The sequence below is a fragment of the Nuphar pumila genome, chromosome 5 (genome assembly GCF_984573655.1).
Source record: "Nuphar pumila chromosome 5, dmNupPumi1.hap1.1, whole genome shotgun sequence".
In the NCBI taxonomy this organism is placed as follows: domain Eukaryota; kingdom Viridiplantae; phylum Streptophyta; class Magnoliopsida; order Nymphaeales; family Nymphaeaceae; genus Nuphar; species Nuphar pumila.
In genome coordinates this window covers 135511754-135536116 of record NC_143253.1, presented here as the reverse complement: position 1 = coordinate 135536116, position 24363 = coordinate 135511754, and the positions used below count along the sequence as shown (strand labels likewise).

Genomic DNA, 24363 nt, shown 5'->3' with positions numbered 1-24363 from the left:
AACCATACCATTTGGGCTCGAACTTGCAACGTCCCAACACAAGTTGACGTGCACTAACTGCTCCTGCCAGATAAGCGGAGCCCCCGTTGAAAATATTGTTTTATATTTCATTAACGTAGATAGAATAAATATTTTCAAGCTGTGGTCCCCACAGAAATCCTTGATACTGCTTGGGAATTTATTTATTTTTTTGGGAATTAGAAGAATCCTTGTTCATTACTTTGTTATCTTGCCTGGGGAAGTTATTTTGATGATCTGATCTATTTTATTTTTGTTTAATATTTAATATTTAATATTTTTCTTTTTTTTTATAGGCAGGCTGGTTTTTATTATATTTCATTAACGTAGATAGAATAAATATTTGGGGCTTTTGCAAAAAGGTACCTTCCTTATATATTTTGGCAAAAACATCCCTGAATTTTTGTTAATTCTTGCAAAAACAATCCTCAGATTTAGGGATGGCAGTGGGCCAGGGGAAAACAGGCCCGACCCCGCCTCATCTCATTTGGACCGGGGATGGAGGACATGAAACGGGAATGGAGGCGGAGATGAAGGTTAAAATCCAAACCCGTGTGGGGATGAAGGCAGGGATGAACTTACGCTTTCCTCCGCCCCGCCCTGCCCCCGATTCTCATTAGTAAAATGCTAAAATACTCTTTAGGGATGACATTGGACGAGGAAAAACAGAGCCCTGCCCCGCGTCGCCTTGTTTGGACCGGGGCTGGAGAACATGAAACAAAGATGGAGGTGGGGATGGAGGTTAAAATCAAAACTCTTGCGGGAGTGGAAGTGGGGATGGAGGTTAAAATCAAAACTCGTGCAGGAATGAAGGGCAGAATTTTGAGATGGGGGCGAGGGTGGAGACCTTGTCCTCTGCCCCCGCTCCGGTCCACTGCCATCCCTATTCAGGTTAACAACTGTTTGGTTTGTGGCCATAACCCTTAAGGACAGACAAAATAACATTTATGTCCTCATAAAAGGGCCATTAAAAAAAACAGGAACTAATTTGTAAAAACACTTCTGTATAAGGCAGCAAGATGATAATTTCCAATAGGTTCTCGGATTTGAAGAGAAAATTTATTACCCAAACACTGAATAGCAAGGTTTTTAAAGGCGTGAGGCGCAATGAGTAAGACTCATTCAAGGCATAAAGTTGAAAAAAGAACTGATATTGATCCATTTGCAGTCGTATGAATGTATGGTTCAACAAGTACACACCTCAATTGCAAACATCATTGAATTCAACTTAAACAGATCTAAGTTCATATGAAAAAGGCTAATATTGAATCTGGATCCTGTTGGGTGTTAGCCATCAAACTAACCAAACTAGATTCAAAACAGCTAACAGGATCCAAATTCGTCTTGGATGCAAGCATTATCAAACTAGACTAAATGAGAAATAGATAAATCTGCCACTTAAGTTTCTGATTTGCATCCAATTTCCGATATAAATGCAATGAATCCTATTTAACAATTAGATTACTCTACCAGATGTAATCAATTGGATATAGATCCAAATCCAAACTATTGGCATTCCTGTGTACACAAGTGCAGGTCACTGGATCCCTGTTGGCTAAATTGGAATGCCTGTGGATCTCTGAAATAAATATGTAGAATTTTTTTTTAGGGAATTAAAGTTTGGAAAGAAATATAAATAGTGCTAATTGATTTTTTAAATGAAAACTATCATCTTTGATTTGTTTCCTTTAATTCTCTGCTCAATATCAATTCTTCCCTCTTATTTTATAACCTTTCAATGGCTTTCAAGTTTTAAGGCAAATCTAAATTTAAAAGATGCCCAACATATATCTTTTTTTTTTACTTTTATTAGGTACTTATTTAATAATATAAATACATGACATTTTTTTAAAATTGTGAACTTAATTGTCATTTGACATGTAATCTATGGGTTACCTAGATTTTGGTGAATAAAGCACAGTGACTACATTATTCAATGTGTAACTAGTTAAGAGGCCAACGCCTCTCATTCAAGCTTAAACTTTTTTTTATATTATAATGAGTCTTAGGCCTCAAACCTGTCTTTTAACGCCTGTACCAACGCCCTTAGAAACCATGATGAATACCCCCACCAGTTTCATGTGCACATTGTCAAACAAGATCTGAAGAGAGTTTTCAAGGTTTCAAATCTTCACCCAATCAATGGACCAAATTTCCACACAAACACGGCAAACTGTGGGGGAAATAGTTCATTCCCTCGTGTCTAAAACTACCAATCAAGGAAAACAGTAGCCTAGCAGTGGGGGCACCACTGCAATCAATAAGAAAATCCCAGAATAAAGGTTTTCTTTTCAGAAAATGATAATCTTGTACAGATAATTTATCATGATTTTCTAAAAACCTTATAATTTTTTATATTCGCTTGATATCCAAAATTGTAAATATCCGACATCCTTAGGATTTTTTAACCTTTTGCAACTAAGAATTTAGACATTTTTGTAATAAAATTGCACCGCCCATTGAATATTTCCAACACTCATTTAAATTTAAAATCATAGGTTTTTTATGCAAATTTAGACCTCACAAACTCGCATAAATTTATTTGCAAAATCTCGACAAAATTAAAACCACCAAGATAGTAAATATTATACTCTTTCGCATAAAGATATTTGTGAAACCTCTCTTGTAAATAGCGTACTTTCGGATATATCATGAAATCACATAAATTTATAAGTAAAACTCCACTTAAAAGAAACCAACAAAATAACAAAATAGGACATTCTTATTTATCACCAAACCCTGACCCTATAGGGTATAGTAGGGGTTAGGTCCCATTGACCAGTGTGACAAATATCGCGAGATTTATGAAAAATCTCGCGTTAATATCGTGAGAAATTGCCTGAAAGTTTAAAACGGCAATTTCTCATGAGATTTTTAAAATATTGCAAGATTTATGAAAAAAACATAAATACCATGATTTAAATGCAATGTTTATGTTTTAAACGGCTATTTATCACAAAAAAATCATGTATTTTTATATTTAAATAATTTTTAATAATATTTTCTTATAAAAAATAATTTTATATTTTTAAATTTATTTGTTTATTGCTGAGATTTTGCCAAAAAAATGTAAGATTTATGGAATTTTTCCAATTTCTCGCTAGTTTTTAAAAAACTAGAAATTGTCGATAAAAACGTTTGTCACTATGCCATTGACACCCCCTGATGATGGGTGAAGAAGGATGAGGGTCCTTCTATTGGTTTTCATTAGAAAAAAATTCATTTAGGGCCAACTTTTGCCCTTAATTGAAAAAACGAGTGACACTATTTGAATTTTCAAAAATAGGCCATAGGTTTTCTGGAAACTGTCAAGCTGGGGCCTCATGTCAACATCCATCATCTTGGAATGTGATAACTTTTTTATTTCATATATTTTCCTTTAAAATTGAAAATTATTCATTCCTCATAAACGAGCGAAAAGGTAAAATATTTTAAACATTTGGTTATTTTAAACAAGGTATGCCTCTGTTTGGCAGTTTCTGATAAAATAGAGGACCATATTAGAAAATTCGGAAACATGAAGTCCATTTTTGGAATTAGCGGCAAAATGCTGCCGCTAAATTGACGAGAGTAGAGAAACTAAAAAAAAATGATTTTGGTTAAAACAGTTCTATATTTGCAGTTCATGATGATGGGTGGAGGATGAGGGTGACGATTCTGTTGGTTTTCATTAGAGAAAATTTCATTTAGGCCAACCCTTGGCTCCTAATTTAAAAAATGGGTCACACTTTTCTGAAATTCGAGAATTGGGCCACAGATTTTTTGAAAACTGTCTTTTTTTTAGAATAAGAGAAAAGCTTTATTAGGATATTGTAAAGAAACAAAGTAAGTTGACGATGGGGGATCGTCAAAACTGTGTCATTTGTACATGATAACAGTGAAGATAAAAAAACTGTCAAACTTCCCTCATCTTGGAAATGTTAATTCTTTTTTTTCAATATTTTCCTTTAAAATTAAAAAATTCTCATTCATCCTCATAAAAAACAAAAAGGTAAATATTTTAAACATTTGATTATGAAGGTCGTTTTTGTAATTTGATTTATGATTTAACCTGAGTTCATACACAATTATAAACAAAGGCATCTGTTTGGCAGTTTCCAGGAAAACAGAAGCCCGTATCAGGAAATTGAGAAACGTGAGGCACATGTTTGGAATTAGGGGAAAAAACTGCCCCTAAATGTAGTTTTCTCTTTTTTAGTATTTACTGTTGCTTTATAAAACAAGTTGGCCCTGTTTGGGAGCTGGTAGTTGAGATAAGAGTTGAGGATTTAGGTTTGAATTTGGTTAAACTATTTATGGTGGTAGTTGTTTGGGAAAATAACGTTCAGAAAGTAGTTATGGCAATGAGAAAGGCAGTGAGATGGGCCTCTCCTTTGCACTTGCACCTGAAGCTGGATTTGGTAATGACACCACCTCCTAGAGGTGGTACCTGTCAATTCCACAATTTGATAGCTTTTTCACTTTTTCAAATGCATATTCTCCCAACTCCACCTGCCAAACAGAGCCTTAGTGGGGCATTTGGGAAACAGGTCCTCTTCCATACGAAAGATGACCTCATTCTCTTAGGTGGTCGAACAATAAGTCACTTTCATATGAAAAACGATGTTTTGTATGAAAGCAGGGTCACTTCACCCCTGGGGAATCTATTTCCTATGAGAGGGGGTGTTTGGTGTGGCATCCATTTTGCATGCACCTTCCGTTTCATGGCGTGTGACAAACACCCCCTTAGAGTGCATTTGACTCATGGCACGGGACAAACCAGTCCCCGTGCAGGGGCTTGCAGCGCATTTGATCGGTGGGACAAAGCAGTCTGCTCTTTCATTTTATAAAAGGTGTGATTGGACATGCCAGTCGCACCCCTAGGCATGCAACTGGTGCATCCATTTTCCAGATGCAGTGACCTAGCCGTGTTGGCTCATCCTGCCTTAAGGTCACTGTCCTGTTAGCCTAAAACTCCGAGGGCTTACCCCTCGACCCCAAGGAGTTGCCAAGCTGATGCAGGAGAGTGACACCCATGGGATTTGAACCTAGGCTACCCGTCAAACGGCATAGGCCCATCCTACTATACTTTTATGAGTCGAAAAACTTTTAAGTATCTATGAATGTTGATTTTTTGATGGCCAAAAACTCACCTGTCAAAATCCGGTGACCTTAAGTATCGATCCTAATAAAATATACTTTTGTGGATCATATCTACAAGGACATATTTACCCAAAAACAATACAACAAACAACAAACAACAACAACTACAACTACAACTACAACTACGCCTTCATCCCAAAACAATTGGGGTCGGCGATATGAACCAACAAAGAAAATCATTTTGGGTCTTCCACATGAATCCTTCTCCTCCAATCATTTACCCAAAAACAATAATTAAAAGAAAAAAAAGATTAACTATGCCCTTTGTAGGAAATCTTTTCCCAGCTAAGAGGACAAATCAAGAATGAAATTTGGTAGCTTGCAAGTAAATATTTTACCAGTCGGGTCTCATGGCATTTGGGGTGGGGGAGGGGGCTGTTTCTAGTTTGGAACGTGAAGACAAAACTTTAGAAATTTAAACCGAAATCGACACTTTGAAACAGTATTAGAAGCACAAATATCATATGATACCTAATAATACTAAGAACAGTATGGAACAACTTCTCTTGATAAGTGTTTGAATGCCAATAGATACTTTGTGGAACTCTGCTTTTGGCTAAGATTATGATTTAATGACTTTGCACTTCCAATGACTATATAACAATTTTTGCATGCATTTGTATTATTTATCATATTACAAAAGTACTCTCAATCATGGGCGACATGTTCAAGATGTGTTTATTAGTTTGATGCATGAATAAAGAAGCATATCGCAGTTGTGACCATAGGAAAACCACCTCCATCATGGACTGCTCATTGGCTGACCTCCTGTTGGTAAAAGTAAAACCCTTGAGGTCCACCCGCCCACCAAGGAGTACACCCAGCTTCGACATTAAGATAAGGAATGCCACCAGTGGGTTTTGAACTTGTGATTACCCATCAACTTGGCAACGTTCACAAGTCGCCCCTACCAGATGATCAGACCCCTTGTAGGCATAGTTGTGCCCAGAGTTAACAATACGTGAAATAACAGATCATAAGAATGCATAATTAAAAATGTTTTGCATTCAATAGCACTGGTGGAAGAACGACAATTAGTTATTAGTAATTTGGCAGATAACATATACAAGATTAACTTTTAATTTTATAAAATTAGATAAAGAAAGTAGACATTCTTATCCAAAAAAATTAAAAACAAGAATATGTGCATGAGATTTTTTTTGAAAATCAAGTTATGGTACATGAACTTCAAGATTTGAATCCAAGTCCTTGCTAACAAGATCCAAACCTAAGATTCAATAAACTTGAAGTCAAACTGGAGCTTATTTGCTTAATGTTTCATACTATAGATATTTCTCACAAAAAAGAACAAGCATTGTTTGCCATCATTATCATAAAAGTGGAGTTAATTTTTTCCTCCTTTTTGGTTTCATTGAGAAGAGATGTAGTCACCAGAGTAACAAAATAATGCATGAAGCATTAAACGAAAAGTGTGAGTCCCAACGGGGTCTCCACTTATCTTTCTGGCATGAGCGGTTAGTGCATGTTACCTTGTGTTGGGACGTTGCAAGTTCTAATCCCAATGGTATAGTTGTATAACCTACAAGTGTCTAATTAACCCCACCTTTCTATGTCGAAAAAAAAAGTATGTTCCAAAAATATCTGGTAACTATTACTATTTACCTACATATTCTTATGGATCTATGTTACTAAAGAATAGAAAAAAAAGTAGTTTTTGAAACATGATGATTTACGGGCTTGTAAAAAAAATGATTTGAGGATAGGTTCTTTAATGTTTTTATTAGATCTTATTGTTCTAGCATGATTAATATGTTAATCTTAGTTTATATTGATAAAATATAGGTTTTATATGATCTAAAAAATCATTATATGCTTGAATCCATGTTCTTGTATGCGAAAAATCGTTTTAATGAAGATTTTGGCAAAAATGTTTTTAGGGCTTGGTTGTTTTTTGTAAAGAAAGTTTATCTAAGTATGTATGATGGATTATTTAATGTTTAGCATGATTAAATTGCATATTAATATATAAATAATCTATGTTTTCATGATTAATTAGGGTTTATTATGATTCTTGCATAGATAAACCATATTTGAGTTATTTCTTGATGGTTTTTATGATTCTTGGATGATGTATGCTATTTATTTTAGCAAGATTAACATTGATCTGAGCAAATAATTATTGTATGATGATATGAACATGATTAGAGCATCAAAAAGTCGTGATTGTATGGATCTTTACCTTGAATCTTGTTCTTTCTTGATGGATGTTGTATAATTTTGGATCTTGGTTTTTTGCCTTCATTTTTTTATCTCGACTTATTTTAGAAAAAAAATTGATAATTCATTGAAAATGAAGTCAATAAATTAAAATAAAAATACTGGAGTGTTCTACATATCCAGGGCTTCAATTTAGATTCTTGAATTGCTTCATTTGGTGTTGTATTGAGGCAGAAACGTCCTTCACAACAGAATACTAGTTTTCTGCTCTGTCTGCATGACTATTCCGACTCATGATTTTATTGATTTTAAATACCTAATAAAAATTCATCAAAATAAATTAGAAAAAATCTGAAAGAAAGGTAATAAGTATAATAAGATCCTGTACAAAGGGTTTTGTAAAAAGCGTTTTCTATAGGTCTGAAGAAATTTCCTAAATTGGGATAAATTTATGCAGATGACAGGATCTAGTTTATATTTTTCCTAAATAGGGTTTAGTCCAAGAATTTTGTGATTTTTGTACAATGAATTTTTAGGTTCTGTTTCTTGGACTGTTTTCGTATAATATAAGGGCATTATCAGTAAAATTAAAAAAATATAATTCGGTACCTGAAAATTTTGGTGGGTTTTTCAAAAAACGGGTTAACAGAGACCCAAATTTACACATGAGGTCATATATGATTGCTTGAATGTATTTTACATTATGCAGCATGGTTATGAATGTTATCTTTAAATTTGAGTTGATATACATGCAAACTGAATGTATTCCATGTTAGTCTTGTTTTATAACCATTTGTATAACATGCATGTTGATGAATATTGAATATTATAAGGTATGATCAGTGTAAAGTGAATTGTTACACATGTTGCTTGTTTAAGCATGATCATAAATTATCTATAGTTGTAGCATTTTTTTATGCATGTGAGCATATGATATGGTGACAATGATATGTGATATGAGCATGTATGTGTGGTTCGGTGTGAGCCAGGGTTCGGTGAAACCTATGGGTGCCTGTGATGTACCAGAGACAAAAAAAGATATTCATGCACATAATTTTCTCGTGGAGGCCAGGCTCATAGTGTAAATTGTGATATCTGGATGGGTCAAAAACATACTTATGAAATCTTCAGTGGAAAGATTGGGCTGATGAGCCCGAGTGTGTGTGCAGTGAGCATATGTAATTTAATTTATGAGCTTAATAATTAAATAACACCCATGACCTATTCGGAACATGTCCTTTGGATTGAGGCCCACTTTGGAGAAAGTGAGGGTACACATGACCGGGTGACCGTTGTTTTGTGTTGGAGAGTGGTGTCATCTCCTGGTCCCCTGTCTCTAATCGTAGAGGCCCTAGACTACTATGTGTCCTAGGTGGTAGGTCCAAAATCTTTGTAGAGTAGGAATCGATTATGCGCTGGACCAATGAGAGTTCTCTCGATTACGAATCGCTCCAGTAGGACCTCGAGGTGAAGTTGCAGGTTCTTTTAGTTTAATGAGGTTAATAAAATACATGATATAATATACCCCTCATTGGATTAGATGAATCGAAGTTAGAAACCCGAGAGTGTACCTTCGGGCGTGAGAAAAAGTGATACATAAGAAATCAGAATGGAATCATTGTAATATTCAGTTTGTGAATAAATTATTATTTCATTGGCATGATGCATTGTAGCATATTTATTTTTGAAATATGAATACAAGCATGATTAGTTATGTAGTTGTAAATTATGCTTAATTCTGATATTATGATATTACATGATTTAGATGATATCTGAAAATGTGTAAATGCCTATTTATGTGATTCAAATATTTGTGTTCATGTGTTTGGTGATTACCTATTGAGGTTGTGGACTTATGCCTTTATTTTTAATATTTCAGGTAATGAGTAGGCCGATGGATGATGACCGTAGGCTCGGAGTGGCGCCAAGAGTGTCATAGTTCTTTACAGTTTCAAGAAGACTTAATATTTTGATATTTGCTTATTTAATTAAGTCTTGTTAACTCCGATAAAGTTTGAGGCTAGTATTTTATTTATTAAATGCATGGTTTGATTTAATTATTCTAGTTTCATACATGTGTGGTGTCTGTAACCCGACCAAGGCTTGAATCGTATTTAAAACGAGTTTTCGCTGTGTTTTTTTGAAAAGTAATAATTTAAGAATTTTATCATTTGGAAGCTTTAACTTCGAACTTAGTTCTACAGAGCTATTAAACGCCGGTGCATGCGCAGGCTGACTCTCTAGAGCTAAATTCGATTAAGGCAAGGATAATGATGAAATACTAATTTTAAAAAACTTCTTATATGTAATGATTCAATAAGATTCGTTGATGGTGGTTTCATACTAGACCTGATACTATAAAGATAAGACATGTTCGCGCTTACGCTCAGGCGGGTCGTCTAGTACTTGGTACGTTTAGAACGAGTCCGTTGATGAGATCGTTGTATTATTACATTAAAGAAAGAAAAAAAATTCTTAAATTTTTTGTTTCAAAAATTGAGGCCTTACAAGAAGAATCACAGAATAACACAAGCTTAACTTTCGTTAAACTTGTAGATGCAAGTTCAAATGTGACAACAACACGTCACAAGGGCATCACTCTCAGTATTTGATTACTGCCCTTCACTCCAACATACGGGAGCTTCTCCTTCATCCTCCTCACAAACTTGCATACAGTCCAACTAAAGAGAGAATGATGAACATTTTAATTATTTTTATTTTTTGTCTTATACTAACAATGTGAGTCCTCCTTTTATAGGCTAATGGAGTTTCCATAAAAACTTTACAAAGTATAAAACATTTCATAAATAAAATTGCAAAGTCTCAAGAGGCTCAACCCTAATTTTGGTTAGGGTATTGAAAAGGGGAGGTCGACCGATCGACCTTATCTCCTTGTGCACATCCACCAAGGGCATTGAAGATTCTTGTGAAAATACTTAATCCAGATCCATTTGATGAACTTTCTTTTAAACTTGAACCTCCAAACATCGCAAATACCTGAGTTACTTCGCATGAAAAATTTCTAAATTTGCATAAAAAATCTATAAATTTTTTAAACTCAAACCGACAAATTACGCAAATACCTGAGTTACTTCGCATAAAAAATATAATAACTTCGCATAAAAAAGCTGTGATTTTTTTTAATTGACCTTAAAACCTTAAAAATACTAGAGTTGCTTTGCTTAAAAATTTTCAGAAATGTGCATAAAAATATGCAAAATTTCTTTCAAACTTGAATCGATAAACTATGCAAATACCTGAGTTACTTCATATAAAAAATATAATAACTTCGCATAAAAAAACTCTAAAATTTCTTTTAAATTCGAACCTCAAAACATCTTATATAGAGAAAATTTGCATCGAAAATTATAGGTGTGAGGGCTAAAAAGGTAATTAAAATAATAGTATTTACTATTTTAGACAACAAACGAATTTAAAAAATTTTAAGGCATTTCAAAAAACATATCATTTTTGTCATATAATCCGATAATTTTTTGTTATGATTTTTTAGAATTTTTGATATTTTTTTAATTTTTAATTTATTTTTTAGTTTTTTTTTGAGCCCGACCAATACAGGTTACAATAAGATACAACCTTGCTCCTACCAGTTCAACGTATTTCCACAACGTTGTAGACATTAATTTACAATAAATTGATGAATGCAACAATTGACTCCAAACTTTCATATGTTTACACATGCTTATGAAGTTACTCTTTCGTGTATTAAGTGGCAAGAAAGGTTATGCATAGGAATGGTATTGATTTTTAAAATATAACCTGAAGTGTGTAAATCAGATAGCATACAAATCATCTTATATTTAAATTGTTAAGCATAATTCTAAGTTAGCTAAAATAGTTGAAGCCCATGACTGAAGAAAAAAAAAGAATAGCAACTTTTAGAAAAAGTGAAAAACTATCTAGGCATCCTCTATGAGTCAATTTTTTGTGTCAAACGCATGCATACAAAAGTACACTTAATAAATATATTTTAAATACGTCAAATATTTCAAGATATACGTATGCCCTACTTTTTCATGAAAAACATATTTATGTATTTGTTTCTCGAGTCCGTGTCGCGTCTATTCGTATCTGTATCCATGTATAGCTTTCTACTCCCGACCGAAACAAGTCTCTTGATTTCACTTGAGGACAAATCCTTAGTCCTTTACCAACGTGAAGTAAAAAAGTCTTCTTCTTGCAGGAGCCCAGCCCACATGGGAAGAAACATGAGTCAAGCTCAAGTCTTCGTCTTGCGTTCCTAACCCTTCTCGGCTTTCATTCCTCAGATGGGATGCTGCTAATCACCCTCTGCAACTCCTCCGAATCGTGATTCCTCACTTTCTTTTGTCAATCGTTAACGCCCGCTACAGTTCAACATGGTAAGCTCGTCTTCATCTGATGCGTTTCTGATGATAGATGTTGGTACCCTTTTGGTTCTCTGATTTTCTTTTTCCCTATGGTTTTCTTGGTTCTGATCGTTTTTCCGTTGATCATGCTATTGGGCTTTCATTCTTTTTGACAAATGGGGTAGAATTGGTAGTTAGGATTGTTTGTTGGGGATGGTTTTCTGATTGTGTGGCTAAACTCTGTAACTGCTGCGGTTCTATTCATGATGAAGAATTTCTAACTTGACGTGTTCTTCTGGTGCTGTTTTTTCTGTGATATCTTTGCTCCTTTTCTCTATCCCTGGCCTTCCCATGGTTGCCCACCTGTTAGTTTTGACTCCCCTGACTCTCTTGGGGCGTGATAAATTGCTGCATGGTCTCCTTTCGCTTCCTAAAACATGATCGGGCCATTTCCTAGCTACCCTCCATGAGGAGTTCTACTAACCGAGTTCCATCATGGGTAACTCGATACCTTGGGTTTATTCTTTGCTTGAAGATGTAATGGTTGGTTTCCATGATTGAATGCATGCAAGAAGTGATATGAATTGTCTAATTGATTGGTATCAAGTTGCAATCAGCGCCAGCGCTGCTCAACATTGATCTTCAGGTTTTGCTGAACTGTGAATGACAACCTTTTAATGTGTGCAGAATTCAGCAGTCCCACATGTGTGGGATCTGGGGAATTCAGAGTTTTGCTAGATTTGGACCCTGAGCTGGTTAATTACCTCAAGAAAAACTGTTGTAAGAGCCTAATGGGCCATTCTTTATCATTGGTATAAAAACAAGGGCTTGTAGAGTTGAAATTCGTGAGTACCATGTAGAGAATCGAGAGCGCTGCCAGCCTCAATTCTGAAAAAAGAAAAAAAAAACTCTAGGCTTTGATGTGACTTTGTAAACATAGTAGTACAATCACAGGGAACGTTATGGTAAAAGTGTGAATAAAACCATGCAATTCCTTTTTCTTGAAAGAGAGGAAAAAGAGAGATAAGGTGAAACAACAATGATATGCAGAATCCTTGATGTATACAAAAAGGAAGTAAAATTAAATAAAGGGTAAAGAAGAAGAAAGAGAAAAAAAAGGTAAAGCAGGATCAAAGAATAAGGATCAAGAAAATGTCATATTGGAAAACCTATACTTATTCATTTGATCCATTATAATTCACTCGAGTATTTGTTTCTTCCTCTCATACTTTTCAATCATTTTAATTGTTCTTGTTAGGAAAGATCTTTTCCCCATGTCTTACGCCTCTTACACCACCTTGTTTCGTATGACCAGATCTCCTCATCCTTCTCCCACACCTTAAAAAAATTTGGTAGTGCCCAATCATGAGGACCATTGCTAGAGGTCACACTTTAGTATTCTAGGCTTCTAGCATTTGTTGTACATGGCATGAGATGTAAATGGTCAAGTTTGGGTTAGGTATTGCCAAATTCAATATGATCGGATTAATCATAATTAGATATCGACTTGGACTCAAGAATATATAGATCTGGATTCAAGTAACTATCAGTTTTATTTAGATGTAAGTTTATATCTAAAATTTATTTGGATTCTCATTGGTTGTGTTATGGAAACCTGAAAACAGATCCATCAATTTAGAATATCATATCTAGAAAGGGCTTGCTTAATACGGACAAAAAGGTAGTTGATCCATCAGGTCTCTGACCAAACCTGATCAGTTGGCATCCCTACCTTACATCTAAAAGATGGTTGCAAGTTGCAAAGGATGGGGAAGTGAGAGTTGTATGTTATTTCAGATCTTTCACCTTGGTCCGCAGACATCCTGAAGGGCCTTGGTACTTGGGGACATATGTATTATGGACATATAACTGTGTGTGTATCAATGCATATGCTTCAGTGCCATTAAGAAATCAGTGCTTCAGTTTACCTCAGGACCACAACTATTGTCACACAGACAAAAGGATAAAAAAAGGAAGAGGTGAATTAGGCCAAGATCCTTGGCAGTTATATTTTGATTGGAAGGATTGAGAGAAAATAAATGGTAATCCTATGTGTCTCCAACAAGGTGACTGAAACACTAGCTAGTTCTGTAACGTGAGCTCTAGAGGACTGAATCTGGAACTTGGTCACTTAAAGGAAACAGTGAAGGCCTCTTTTATGCTGGAATTTGGTTGTTCTCTGGCTTAATGGCTATCCCGTGTCCAACATGGGTAGAAGTCAGGCAACTCCTTTTGGATGGATCTGTGGCTCTAAAAGCTACACATGCAGTGAGTTCCTTTGAACTAGTAATGATAAAGGACCAATTGTTCAGTAGTACACGATTGTTTGCGTTGCACAACCACTAGGTGGTGATTCTTTTGGGATAGATTGGAATCCATAAATCAAGCGAACTTTCAAGGAGAATAAAAAAATGAAAAGAAAAGGAAAGAAACAAAGAAGGAAAATAACTAGTCAATGGATTCAATCCCATGGAAAGTCACAGGGCAGATTTTTATTGTGATTTTGATACCTCTTGCTACTTGATCTTACGGAGATGTTGCTTGTACAAGAGGCTTTATTGGTTGGTGGATTATCACCAAGGGCAAAGGGGTTGCACGTATGAATGAAAGCTTCTTAAGGCCTCCAATGAAAATGACAGTTATTGGCAAGCATATGTGTGCAACGCGATGGGGATCATGGAGTTGAGGGTCATGGGAATCGGGTAATGGGTTGCAGAGAGAAAGGTACAACCATGGTCACCATGGTTATGGTATGGGTTGCTGGGTGTCAAATCCCTAGGTGGCCAAATGCACGGTTTTGCTGGGGTAGGATTGTTTGAATTCCAAACCATATAGACATGGATATGTTAGGTAGACTAAGTCAAAGGTCTTGGATCATAACCTAAAGTAGATAATCCATTAAAGCATGTTTTAGCCATTGAGTTAGATTAGCATGGCAGGAGGCAAGTGACATTTCTGTTAAGAATATACCATTTTAAAGACTCACTTTGCTCTTGATAAATTAGTCTTGGAGTGGGAAAAATGTGTTACAAATGGGTTGTGATTTGGCATGGAGGGCTACTTTCAATCTAGTGAAAAATCTGGCATGTAAATGTTTTATGCTATGTCACATAGGTGCCGGTGTGGGTGCGGGTGCGGGTGCGGTGATGCGGCACTTTAAAAGAACTTCGGTGCGGGAGGGTATATATATATATAATTTTTTTTAACAGTTAACAGCAGTAGCACTAATTTTTAACAGTATTTTTTTTAAAGTCCAGATTTGGACATTTATGACCCTGGGTGCCTTGACCGCACCGGGTGCCACACCTTAGTCGTGTCGCATCGCGTCGACGCGAGTGCGGCACCCTGCTGGCCGAATCCCTGTGACATAGATTTTATGATAAAAAGGCAGCGACTCTGTGAATCCATTCCTGAATGAATCTAATGTTCTATTTCTGTTCTGGGGGAAGGGCATCCTATAGATATTGAAGTTAACTGTTTGCATGGTGCAGAAACAGTGGCTTATATGTAGGCCATAAAATTTGCTAGACTGATGGATCTTAAGACTATGTTCTTATGCTAATCTGATGTCGTACAACATGGAATTAAATATGTGAAGAATGGTATAAACCAAATAATTAATTGCCTTTCCTTTTGAGTGATGCAAGTGGCTTTCTTTCTTGTTCAAACATTGATGCTATTGTTTATTGTAATGAATGAGATGGATGGTTTATTGCTCGTACCTTGTAAATGCTGGATAGGAAACATGAGCTAGAAAGTGTACCTGTGTCTTGTTTTCTTTTGAAAGTTAATTTTTGGACACTGTAAATGTCATTGAATGATTCAAAAGCAAACTAATGTGTTGGTATTTGATCCATAATGCGTTATAAACAATAATAATGATTAAATTGCAATCACATGCACCAGGAAGTAGTTTCATGAATCCATATGTACGGCTTTAAGGCATTTGCTAGGGATGATTCATGTTAAATCTGTTGATAATAGAATTTGTGTTTCTTGCTTGCTTTGGTGCTTCATTGCAGGCCAATCGACATACCATAGTACTAATGCAGACATCTCAGAACAGAGCAACACGGACATTTATGGATTATGCTTCCATAAATCAAGCTATGGATGGTATGTTTAGAGTCTTTTTCCACATGCTCCTATGAGATGAGTTACAAGTCATGCTTTTTGGAAAGCTTAACTTAGAGTGTTGAAAAAATTATTGAACACTGCAATAGGAGCCCATTTCTAAGCATTATGTTGGAAGTTTTGTTTGCATGTGATTCTTGGATGTTCTTGTATTTCTTTGTATTCTATATGGTCATTGTGTATCTTTTTGGAATGTTTTCTACTTGACAGTCCTGAGTGATGTATATTTGCAAAGATATGGCACTTTGGTAGGACTTAGGAGGACTTGAAGATGCTTGCCATTCTTGATTTACTGCCACAAAGTTGATGTTTGGGAGCAGGAGTGCCCTTTCAATCAATGTCACAAATCTCGTTCTTGGCAAAGTTCAGTGAGGAAAATCACATGATATGTTAAAACTTTCAGGATCAGATACACAAAATTTTAAAATGTAAACATATAAACAAAACTGTAAAGAAAATATAAAATCTGTTTTTATTGTGTTAATATCATGATAAAGATGCAATACTTTTGAAATATAGTGTGTAATTGTGTGTGTGTATTTTGGGAGTATATGGGCTTTTGAAAATATCACTTATATTTGTTACACAGGTTTCAAAATTTTTGTAGTTTTATGATGGTCTCACCCCTTCCACCCCCCTCCCCCCAAACACACACAACACCCTTGGGGAATGACTTTCCTGTTGGGGTACTTGTTTCACACGAAATGTGCTTCCCATGGGGCAGCATGTAATAATCGCACCATAAATGATGGAAGCATAATCTTTCAGTGATTCTTCATTTAAAATATAGTATTCTAGGTGCATATCAGAAACAGGAATCTTTCGAACTTCAAGATGGGAACTGGGGGTTTGAGCAAACTTGCAAAATTGCAGAGCAGCATATGGCCACAAGGTTGCTTGTGTCTGCAGATGTGTGGTTATATGCTTATTCTATATTCTGAAAATTTTTTCCATCAAGCAATGAAAGTCTTGATGAGTGCCAATCGTGCTTCCTAACATGGAGGGATATTGGCTTGTTGCTCAGAGCTGGCAAAGCGCCCTTACTGAAATGACATGCTTAAGAAGGTTTACTGATTAATAACATATTCCTTGAGTCCCCAAACTCGTAAAAGCCATTAACTTTGCTTTTCATAAATCGGCTGATGGATAGCAGCGTGTTGTAGTCTCATAATTGAATATTTGATCATCTAAGTTCCTTCATGGTTCTGCAAAGAAAACTTTTTGCGTGATTTATATTGTTTTCGTGGAAATGGGAAAATATATTAGTTAAAAGAGGTCGGGGTAGGCCTAGGAAGACATGGATGGAGGTGATAGGAAAGGATATGAATGCTTTGAACCTCACCGAGGACATGGCATTGGATAGAAATGATTGGAGGAGAAGGATTCATGTGGAAGACCCAGAATGATTTTCTTTTTTGGTTCATATCGCCAACCCCAATTGTTTTGGGATGAAGGCGTAGTTGTTGTTGTTGTTGTATATTGTTTTCGTGATAACTTTATTCTACTTCTTTGATTTTGGTCATCTGAACAAGTTTTAAAGCTTCAGTATTTGAAACCTCAGGTATTTGTGAACTATATGAAAGGAAATTGAAGGAGTTAAACCCTGTCATCCACAATCTTACATATGACATTGCAGATTTGTACAATTTCATTGACGGCCTTGCAGACCTCAGTGCTTTGGTGTAAGTATCCTTGTTCTCTGCGATTCATTCATAACTGGTCTCTCATTTCCTTCCCATATACTTTTTCATGAACATGGCTTGATCGCAGGTATGACCATAATATTCAAGCTTACCTACCAAACGACCGGCAATGGATAAAACAGCGTGTATTTCAGCATCTGAGGAAAATGGCAACTCGTTGATGCAGAATATTTTTGTGATAAACTATAGCTGCTGCATAAGGATTTTTTGTTAATGTCTGTTGATTGCTCAAGTATGAAATATGCTGCTGCTTTCAAAACATTAAAATACGTTCATCTTAGAAAATGTATTATCAGTGTTTTGGAGTTTGTAGTTAGCTTCTATGCAGCTGAGATTGGTTTCTTTGCGATTTCTGCATTGGTGGAACTTGCACATTCATAGGCAGATAATGCATGGACGTGGGCAAACACGTTATGCTAATGTGCGTCCGAACAGGTCCATATTTGATCCCCTTCTGTATTCGACAAACCAAGGAATTCAGCTTTTGAAGATTAGATGTGGTTTTTATTCTGGATATAACTTAGATTCATAGTAGAGCTTTGGATCCAGTTATGAAATGAGGTATTGTTGTACTAGATTCCTTGAAAAGAGGTCAAAGCAATTGATATGTGTGTGTAGTTGCTTTATAAATCTCAATTAATGCTTAACATTTTGTTTGATAGCTTAACAAGCCCATATTGAACGTGTTTACCAACTGAATTCACTATCCGCATTCGAACAAATTAATGTGTAACTCTGGAGGAGGCCATGACGGACGACGCCTACTTTTAAGCGATAGAATCGGATCAGGTGATACGCCAAATCACAGGCCTATCCACCTCTTGATATTTCTCTCCCAAACTCTCGCCGTATGTTACGTCCATTGTCTACTGTGCAACCTGTGGGGGCCACAATGGGTGGTGATGGTGTAGAAACACCACAGAACCGTGATTTGGCATTTCACTCGACCTGTTCACGATTGATGGGGGTGATATAAAAAAAACAACAACAACTACGCCTTCATCCCAAAACAATTGGGGTCGGCCATATAAACCAAAAAAGAGAATCATTCTGGGTCTTTCACATGAATCCTTCTCCTCCAATCATTTCTATCCAATGCCATGTCCTCGGTGAGGTTCAAAGCATTAATATCCTTTCCTATCACCTCCATCCTTGTCTTCCTAGGCCTACCCCGACCTCTTTTAACTAATATATTTTTATTTTTCAAGAGTGCCTTGGAGGGTTTCGAAAGAGCTTGGGGGTTGGTGACCTCACCTGGGCTTACTTCACAGGTTGGCGGGCCCATTAAGTGACCTGGTTCCCCTGCTATGGCGTTTCACTTATCTCTTTGAAACACCTGGAATTCTTAGGACAATAATTAAAAAAATTTATTTTTTTTAAAAAAAAGTGAAACACTTTAAGCAAAAAGTCGACTTGTCCAGGACACCTCCGCACCCGGCTAAAAAGTGTTCAAACAGGACTATTCTGCGCAGTTCTCTTTGCGCAATCAAACACGGGAATTGAGAGGGTTTCATCAATGCTTCCGCGAAGGTCCACGACCGGGTTATCCCTAGCTTGAGAAAAAAATAAAAAGAGGAAAAAATTATGATGACTATTTAGCGTGCCTGCAGCAGCGTTCTCTCTCTCTCTCTCTCCATCTGTTGAAAGAGGACGAATTCCAGAGAGAGCGCGGTATTTATGACGAGCGCATTGGAGCTCTTCTACCACCGGAGGTCTCGCTCTTGGCGGAATTCCGACCCTGGTGTTGCTGCTTCTTCTCCTCCTCCTCCTCTTCTTTCCCACCGCCACCACCATCGATATCGGCACACCCACCACCATCGCGATCCCGACGATTGTGATCCTTCCCATCACGCCCACCACACCAGGCAGCAGCTCTGTCACCGCGTGAGCTTCTTCCCCCTCTTTCCGATTTTCTCCGCTCTAGGGTTTTCTTTTCTCCGCCCGATTTCCTTTTTTGGGTGTGTTTGGATTTGCGGAAATTGGGTGGTTTTGGGATCCTGTTACACTACGTGTTTGGGTGAACCCACTTATCCAGATAAACGGGATAAGCTGCGAAATAGCATTGCCTTATCCCGTTCGTCTGGATAAGTGGTTGCATCCAAACACCACCTATATCCTTCGGCTATTTTCCATCCCCGCAGAAGAACTCTAGTGCGTTTCAATTCCACTGAATTTCCTGAATCCAAACGGACCCTTATGATGATTCATATCGATGAGATTCTTTGTGATCTTTTGATCTGTGTGCTGTCTGAGATTAATTCTCGTGGTTTTGATTTTGCATACTTCGCTTGGTTTGTGCTTCTTTGCACCTCGTTTATTTATTTGTCCCGTATAGTTGGACAGGTTGCAAATTGCATCATGTTCAATTTTCCAGTTTTCCTGCTTTATCCTATTTTTATGGATAAGTGGGTGCATTCGAGTTAAGATATGCCGACTTGATTAAACAGTAACAGGATGGGATCAAAGCCGAACTCTTGTTCTGATTATTCTTCATCAGGAGCTATTTGAATCTTCTTTTCCCTTTTGTGTGTGCACGTGCGCATGCATGTGTCAAATAAATGGATGCTTAATCGTTTTATTCCTTATGGAAATTGTGATCATGGCACCATGTAAATACGTTGACAAATTGTCTTTAGTATCTTTAATATCAAACCTTCTACTTAACTTGCCTATGTCTTAATATGGGTAATTGCTCCTTAATGATTGTGAGAATGACGGAACCATCATAACTAGTTAATAGCAAATGTGCTTATTTACTACATCATGTGAATTTCTGATGTTTGGATGAAATAGGATGAATTGGTTCTTGAGTCTTTAAGAACCATCCATGTTTTCTGCCATTTCCTTTGGATGCTCTTTCCTTTTCAGATACTTTCATGAACTTAGCGTCAGCTATTACTCCTAGTTAACGTTATCAGAATCGCTGTTTTGCTTTAGTTGCTTCTGTTCCGTCTACATGACTTGCTACACTGAACTAGCTCTTTTTTCTTCCTGCATCTTTAGGAAGATTTTGGAGAGCCCGTGATTTTTTTTCTCTTTCTCCTTTAAGTCCTCACACAATAATTTGAAGTTAAAAGAAATTCTCGATTACCTCAAGAGCAAGGCCGAAGCCAATTTATCCTTTCCTTGTTGGTTCTTCCAAAAGCGTCCCTTTTTATTGCTTTTTCCAAGTTCATCCTTAAGGGTAAGCATGTAAATTTGATCAAGGGTTAATGGATTTTATCATTGTTCTGACATGCGTTATCCCCAGGGATCCTTTTGGATGGGTTAATGAACTGTTAGGGATGTTTTTTGTGAAAACCAATAGGGTAGGGACTAATTTGGCTTTGACCTATAAAGGAAGGACTAATATAGAAAAAAACCCAAGCGTAACCTCGCTCTGTCATGGCTTACTGCTCTTATAGATGCAAGTGCTTTTAGAACACATGTAAGGCTGTTTGTTTAATGAATTTTTAAAATTTGAGTTAGAAATCCTAACAAAGAAACCATTCAATATACACTTTTGTGGGGGTGTTTGGAACTTTGGATGTCATTGAAACCTAACAGGGCTTTTTGGGTAACCAGGGAAAACTTGGTGTCTTGGATCGGATGTATGTGTGACACAAAACTAGGTTTTTAAAAACCTAGCCCCTTCCCCTTCTGCTTCTTTTTCCACTCATAAAAGCCTAGTTTACCCTCCCTTCTTCCCCCCTTCCCTTCTTAGTGAAATAATGGTGTACAACCACTATATCCAAATCTAGGGATGGCAGTGGACCGGGGCAGATCCGGGGGACAAGGTCTCCACCCCCACCCCATCTCAGAATTCTTCCCTCCATCTCCGCCTTCATCCTTGCACGGGTTTTGATTTTAACCTCCATCCCCATTGCATGTCCTCCATCCCCGGTCCAAACGGGGCAAGGCGGGTCCCGTTTCTCCCCGGCCCACTGCCACCACTAAAGGTATTTTAGTTATTTTACTAATGGGAATTGGGGACGGGGCAGGGTGGGGTGGGGAAATCGTAAGTCTATCCCCGCCTCCATCCATACACGGGTTTTGATTTTAACCTCCATCCCCGTTTCATGTGCTCCATCCCCGGTCCAATCAGGGTGAGGCGTTTCCCCCCTGTCCACTGCCATCCATATCCAAATCATGGTGGTTGGCACCGTCTGATATGGATGGTTTTGTTCTGGTCATTTTGCATTGGCAGGTGGTTGGGATATAGTTATTGTCTCTCTCTTTTTTTCATTGTTACAATAATCTAACCATCTTATAGCCATCCATTGGCTTGAAAACGTCTAGGTGGTACCATCCAATGTGGATGGTACCATACTGACCATTTTTTTAGTTGGTGCGTTGTCTATTTCTTGAAAATAGCTTGCCAACAATATTGTGTTATCTAGGAGAGATCCCCGAGGTCATTATCGGATGACACTACAGTCAAGGTAGGCATTGTTTCCTTTCAAATGTGAGTAAATGTAACTTCACATATTTAATTGATGGAATTTGTTGCTGACATTCACATAGTTGGTGCATGCAATCCTTAGCTCGTTTGTCGTTTGTCATTTGTTATTTGTACTCCAACATGCAATAGCCGTTTGAGTTGTATCTGATGTTTCAGATCTCAGCAGTATTCATGGGGTGTGCTGTATGGTGCAATCAATTTATGTTTTATTCTTCTTCTTTAAAGTTCATTAATAAGGAGGTAACTTGACATACTAGTTCACATTGTCACGAAAGAAGAAAGTGAAACATGCCTTCCAGTGTACATCTGGAATGGTCCCAGTTCAAGAAAACATTATGGAAAATGGCATTTTTCTAATAATTTCTCTCTGACGCAGTAAGGAGTTAATATCTTGTTTGGTTGTTTTATATGTACTACATACAGCCCTTGCCTACTTTTGGAGAAGTGAACAATCTATATCTGCAACTTGATGGCTAAGATCTTGTTTGGTTGTTTTATATGCACTACATACAACCCTTGCCTACTTTTGGAGAAGTGAACAAATCTCTGCATCTGGATTTTGCAGTTGATAATAGTTTCTTAATCTTAATCTATGTTAACTCTTTCCTGATTTTTTCAATGATGTGTTGATAAGGTCCTGAAGATAATCATGCATGTACTGCTGAATGATAGGGATAATACAATAAATCATCTTACATCTAATAATTGCTCTATTGTGGCTCTGTATAATGTTACCAGGAACATGATTCTCTTCAGTACGACGAGCCCATTCTTTTCTCTCACACAAACACCAGTAATGGTTCTGGAACCTCTGGCAATGGAAGTAACTGGTTAGGAATAGACAGGATCGAGAGACTACCTGGGGCTGTACTACAAGCACGAGCACGACTTCTTGAAAGGCTGAGAGGGGCATCTCTTACAGGAAGCAGGTCTCTCTCTCTCTCTCTCTGTGTGTGTGTGTGGGGGGGGGGGGAGGGGGGGGGGGGCAACTGGGACAGTCCAGCATGACCTTGAAGGCCAGGACAGATCGACTGACATGCTGATGGCCTGCCACAGGGCCAGGCTGCTAAACATTTATAAAGGGTGCTCAAAACACTGACCCTGTCTGTAAATTGGACAGGCTGCAGCCCCTCAACCAGGAATTATACAGAGAAAATCTATTGTGGTTCTGAACCATGGCACCATATGGTCATACGCACACCTGTTTGCATGGGTCTAGCTAATAACCGTATATTATGTGTGTAGCATGATCTATTTGTCATTTTAGTAGTTTTTACCATCTTCAATACATGAAAACAGTAAGTAGGTCATGTTAAACATTATCCAAAGGTTAGTGTTTGCCTTTGAAGATGAGATCTACGTAGGTCAAGACTCAAGAGCGATACCACAATAGGCACACCATTCTGTGTGTGTGAACTGTATGTTTTCTGGGGCTCATAGTTGTTATTGTGAATCAGGCAAAACAATCATGCTCAGAGCGTGTCTGGGAGTGGTTTCTACCCGATGACCAATGAAGATTTGAGGTTTGTCGATGCGGGAGACTGGGAAACTGAATCGCCAAGGGAATGGCTGGCACCTACTAATTCATATGCATCAAGCAGTAGCCCTCCATTTTCAAGTGAGAACAACACAAAGCCTCCTGGACTTTGCAGGCAGGTCATCAATAATTTACCGAGGGAGGTTTTTGCAGGAAGTGTTGGTGTTTCTCTTGAGTGTTCTATATGCTTGGAGAGGTTCACAATGGGGGATGGATTGGTACGCTTGCAATGTGGGCACAGGTTCCACCCTTTGTGCCTGGATCCTTGGATAACTACTTGTGGGGACTGCCCATATTGTCGTACACACATAGAGGTGGATTCTGGATGAGGCGTTGCATGCTTTGCTTTCCCATTTTGACTGATTAAATTTAACAATGTGCAAGTTATCGATGGTTTTTTTGCTCGAGTATTTCTATCCTAATCCATATGTTGTACTTTTAGAACTGAACATACGAACCGACAATTTTGTCAGCATTACACAATCTTGTTATTGACTGATGTCGGCCACGTAGGGCAGCGTGGTGGTGGGCCCCACCCTGGGTTTTCTTCGCTTCCGCGAGGGTTCCTCTTCATCAAAAGACATGCAATATTTAATGGTTCTGATAATATCATGCCCTTCAGCAAGGAATCGGTCTGTCTAGTAGATTGAGGTCGCAGACTACAGGATATTTAGTGTTTTTAAGCTTTGTTGTGAGTTTTGGTATATACAATTTAATTCATACATTTGGCCATCTCTTGATCTATGAATTGTATATTTTCTTTACTGTGTTAGCATTCTCTTCATCCTCCACCATTTTCACTGTGTTATCCTGCTGTTTTCTTGAGGGATCACTTCTTGCACTACGAACTCATAATTACTGGGA

General features: G+C 37.4%; 2 protein-coding genes across 2 annotated transcripts; both read left to right on the top strand.

Annotated features, from left to right (window-relative positions):
* Positions 1-11543: 11543 nt before the first annotated feature.
* On the top strand, positions 11544-17833 carry LOC149838903 (enhancer of rudimentary homolog). Its single transcript, XM_090007835.1, has 4 exons — positions 11544-11717; positions 15707-15800; positions 17380-17500; positions 17589-17833. The coding sequence occupies exons 1-4, from the start codon at positions 11715-11717 to the stop codon at positions 17680-17682; spliced, it is 312 nt and encodes a 103-aa protein (XP_089863961.1). The 5' UTR covers positions 11544-11714; the 3' UTR covers positions 17683-17833.
* A 1265-nt stretch (positions 17834-19098) lies between these two features.
* LOC149838902 (RING/U-box superfamily protein) lies at positions 19099-24271 on the top strand. The gene is made up of 3 exons (XM_090006870.1): positions 19099-19405; positions 22701-22891; positions 23420-24271. Exons 1-3 carry the CDS (start codon positions 19199-19201, stop codon positions 23826-23828), a joined length of 807 nt encoding a protein of 268 aa, XP_089862996.1. The 5' UTR covers positions 19099-19198; the 3' UTR covers positions 23829-24271.
* The last annotated feature ends 92 nt before the right edge of the window (positions 24272-24363 follow it).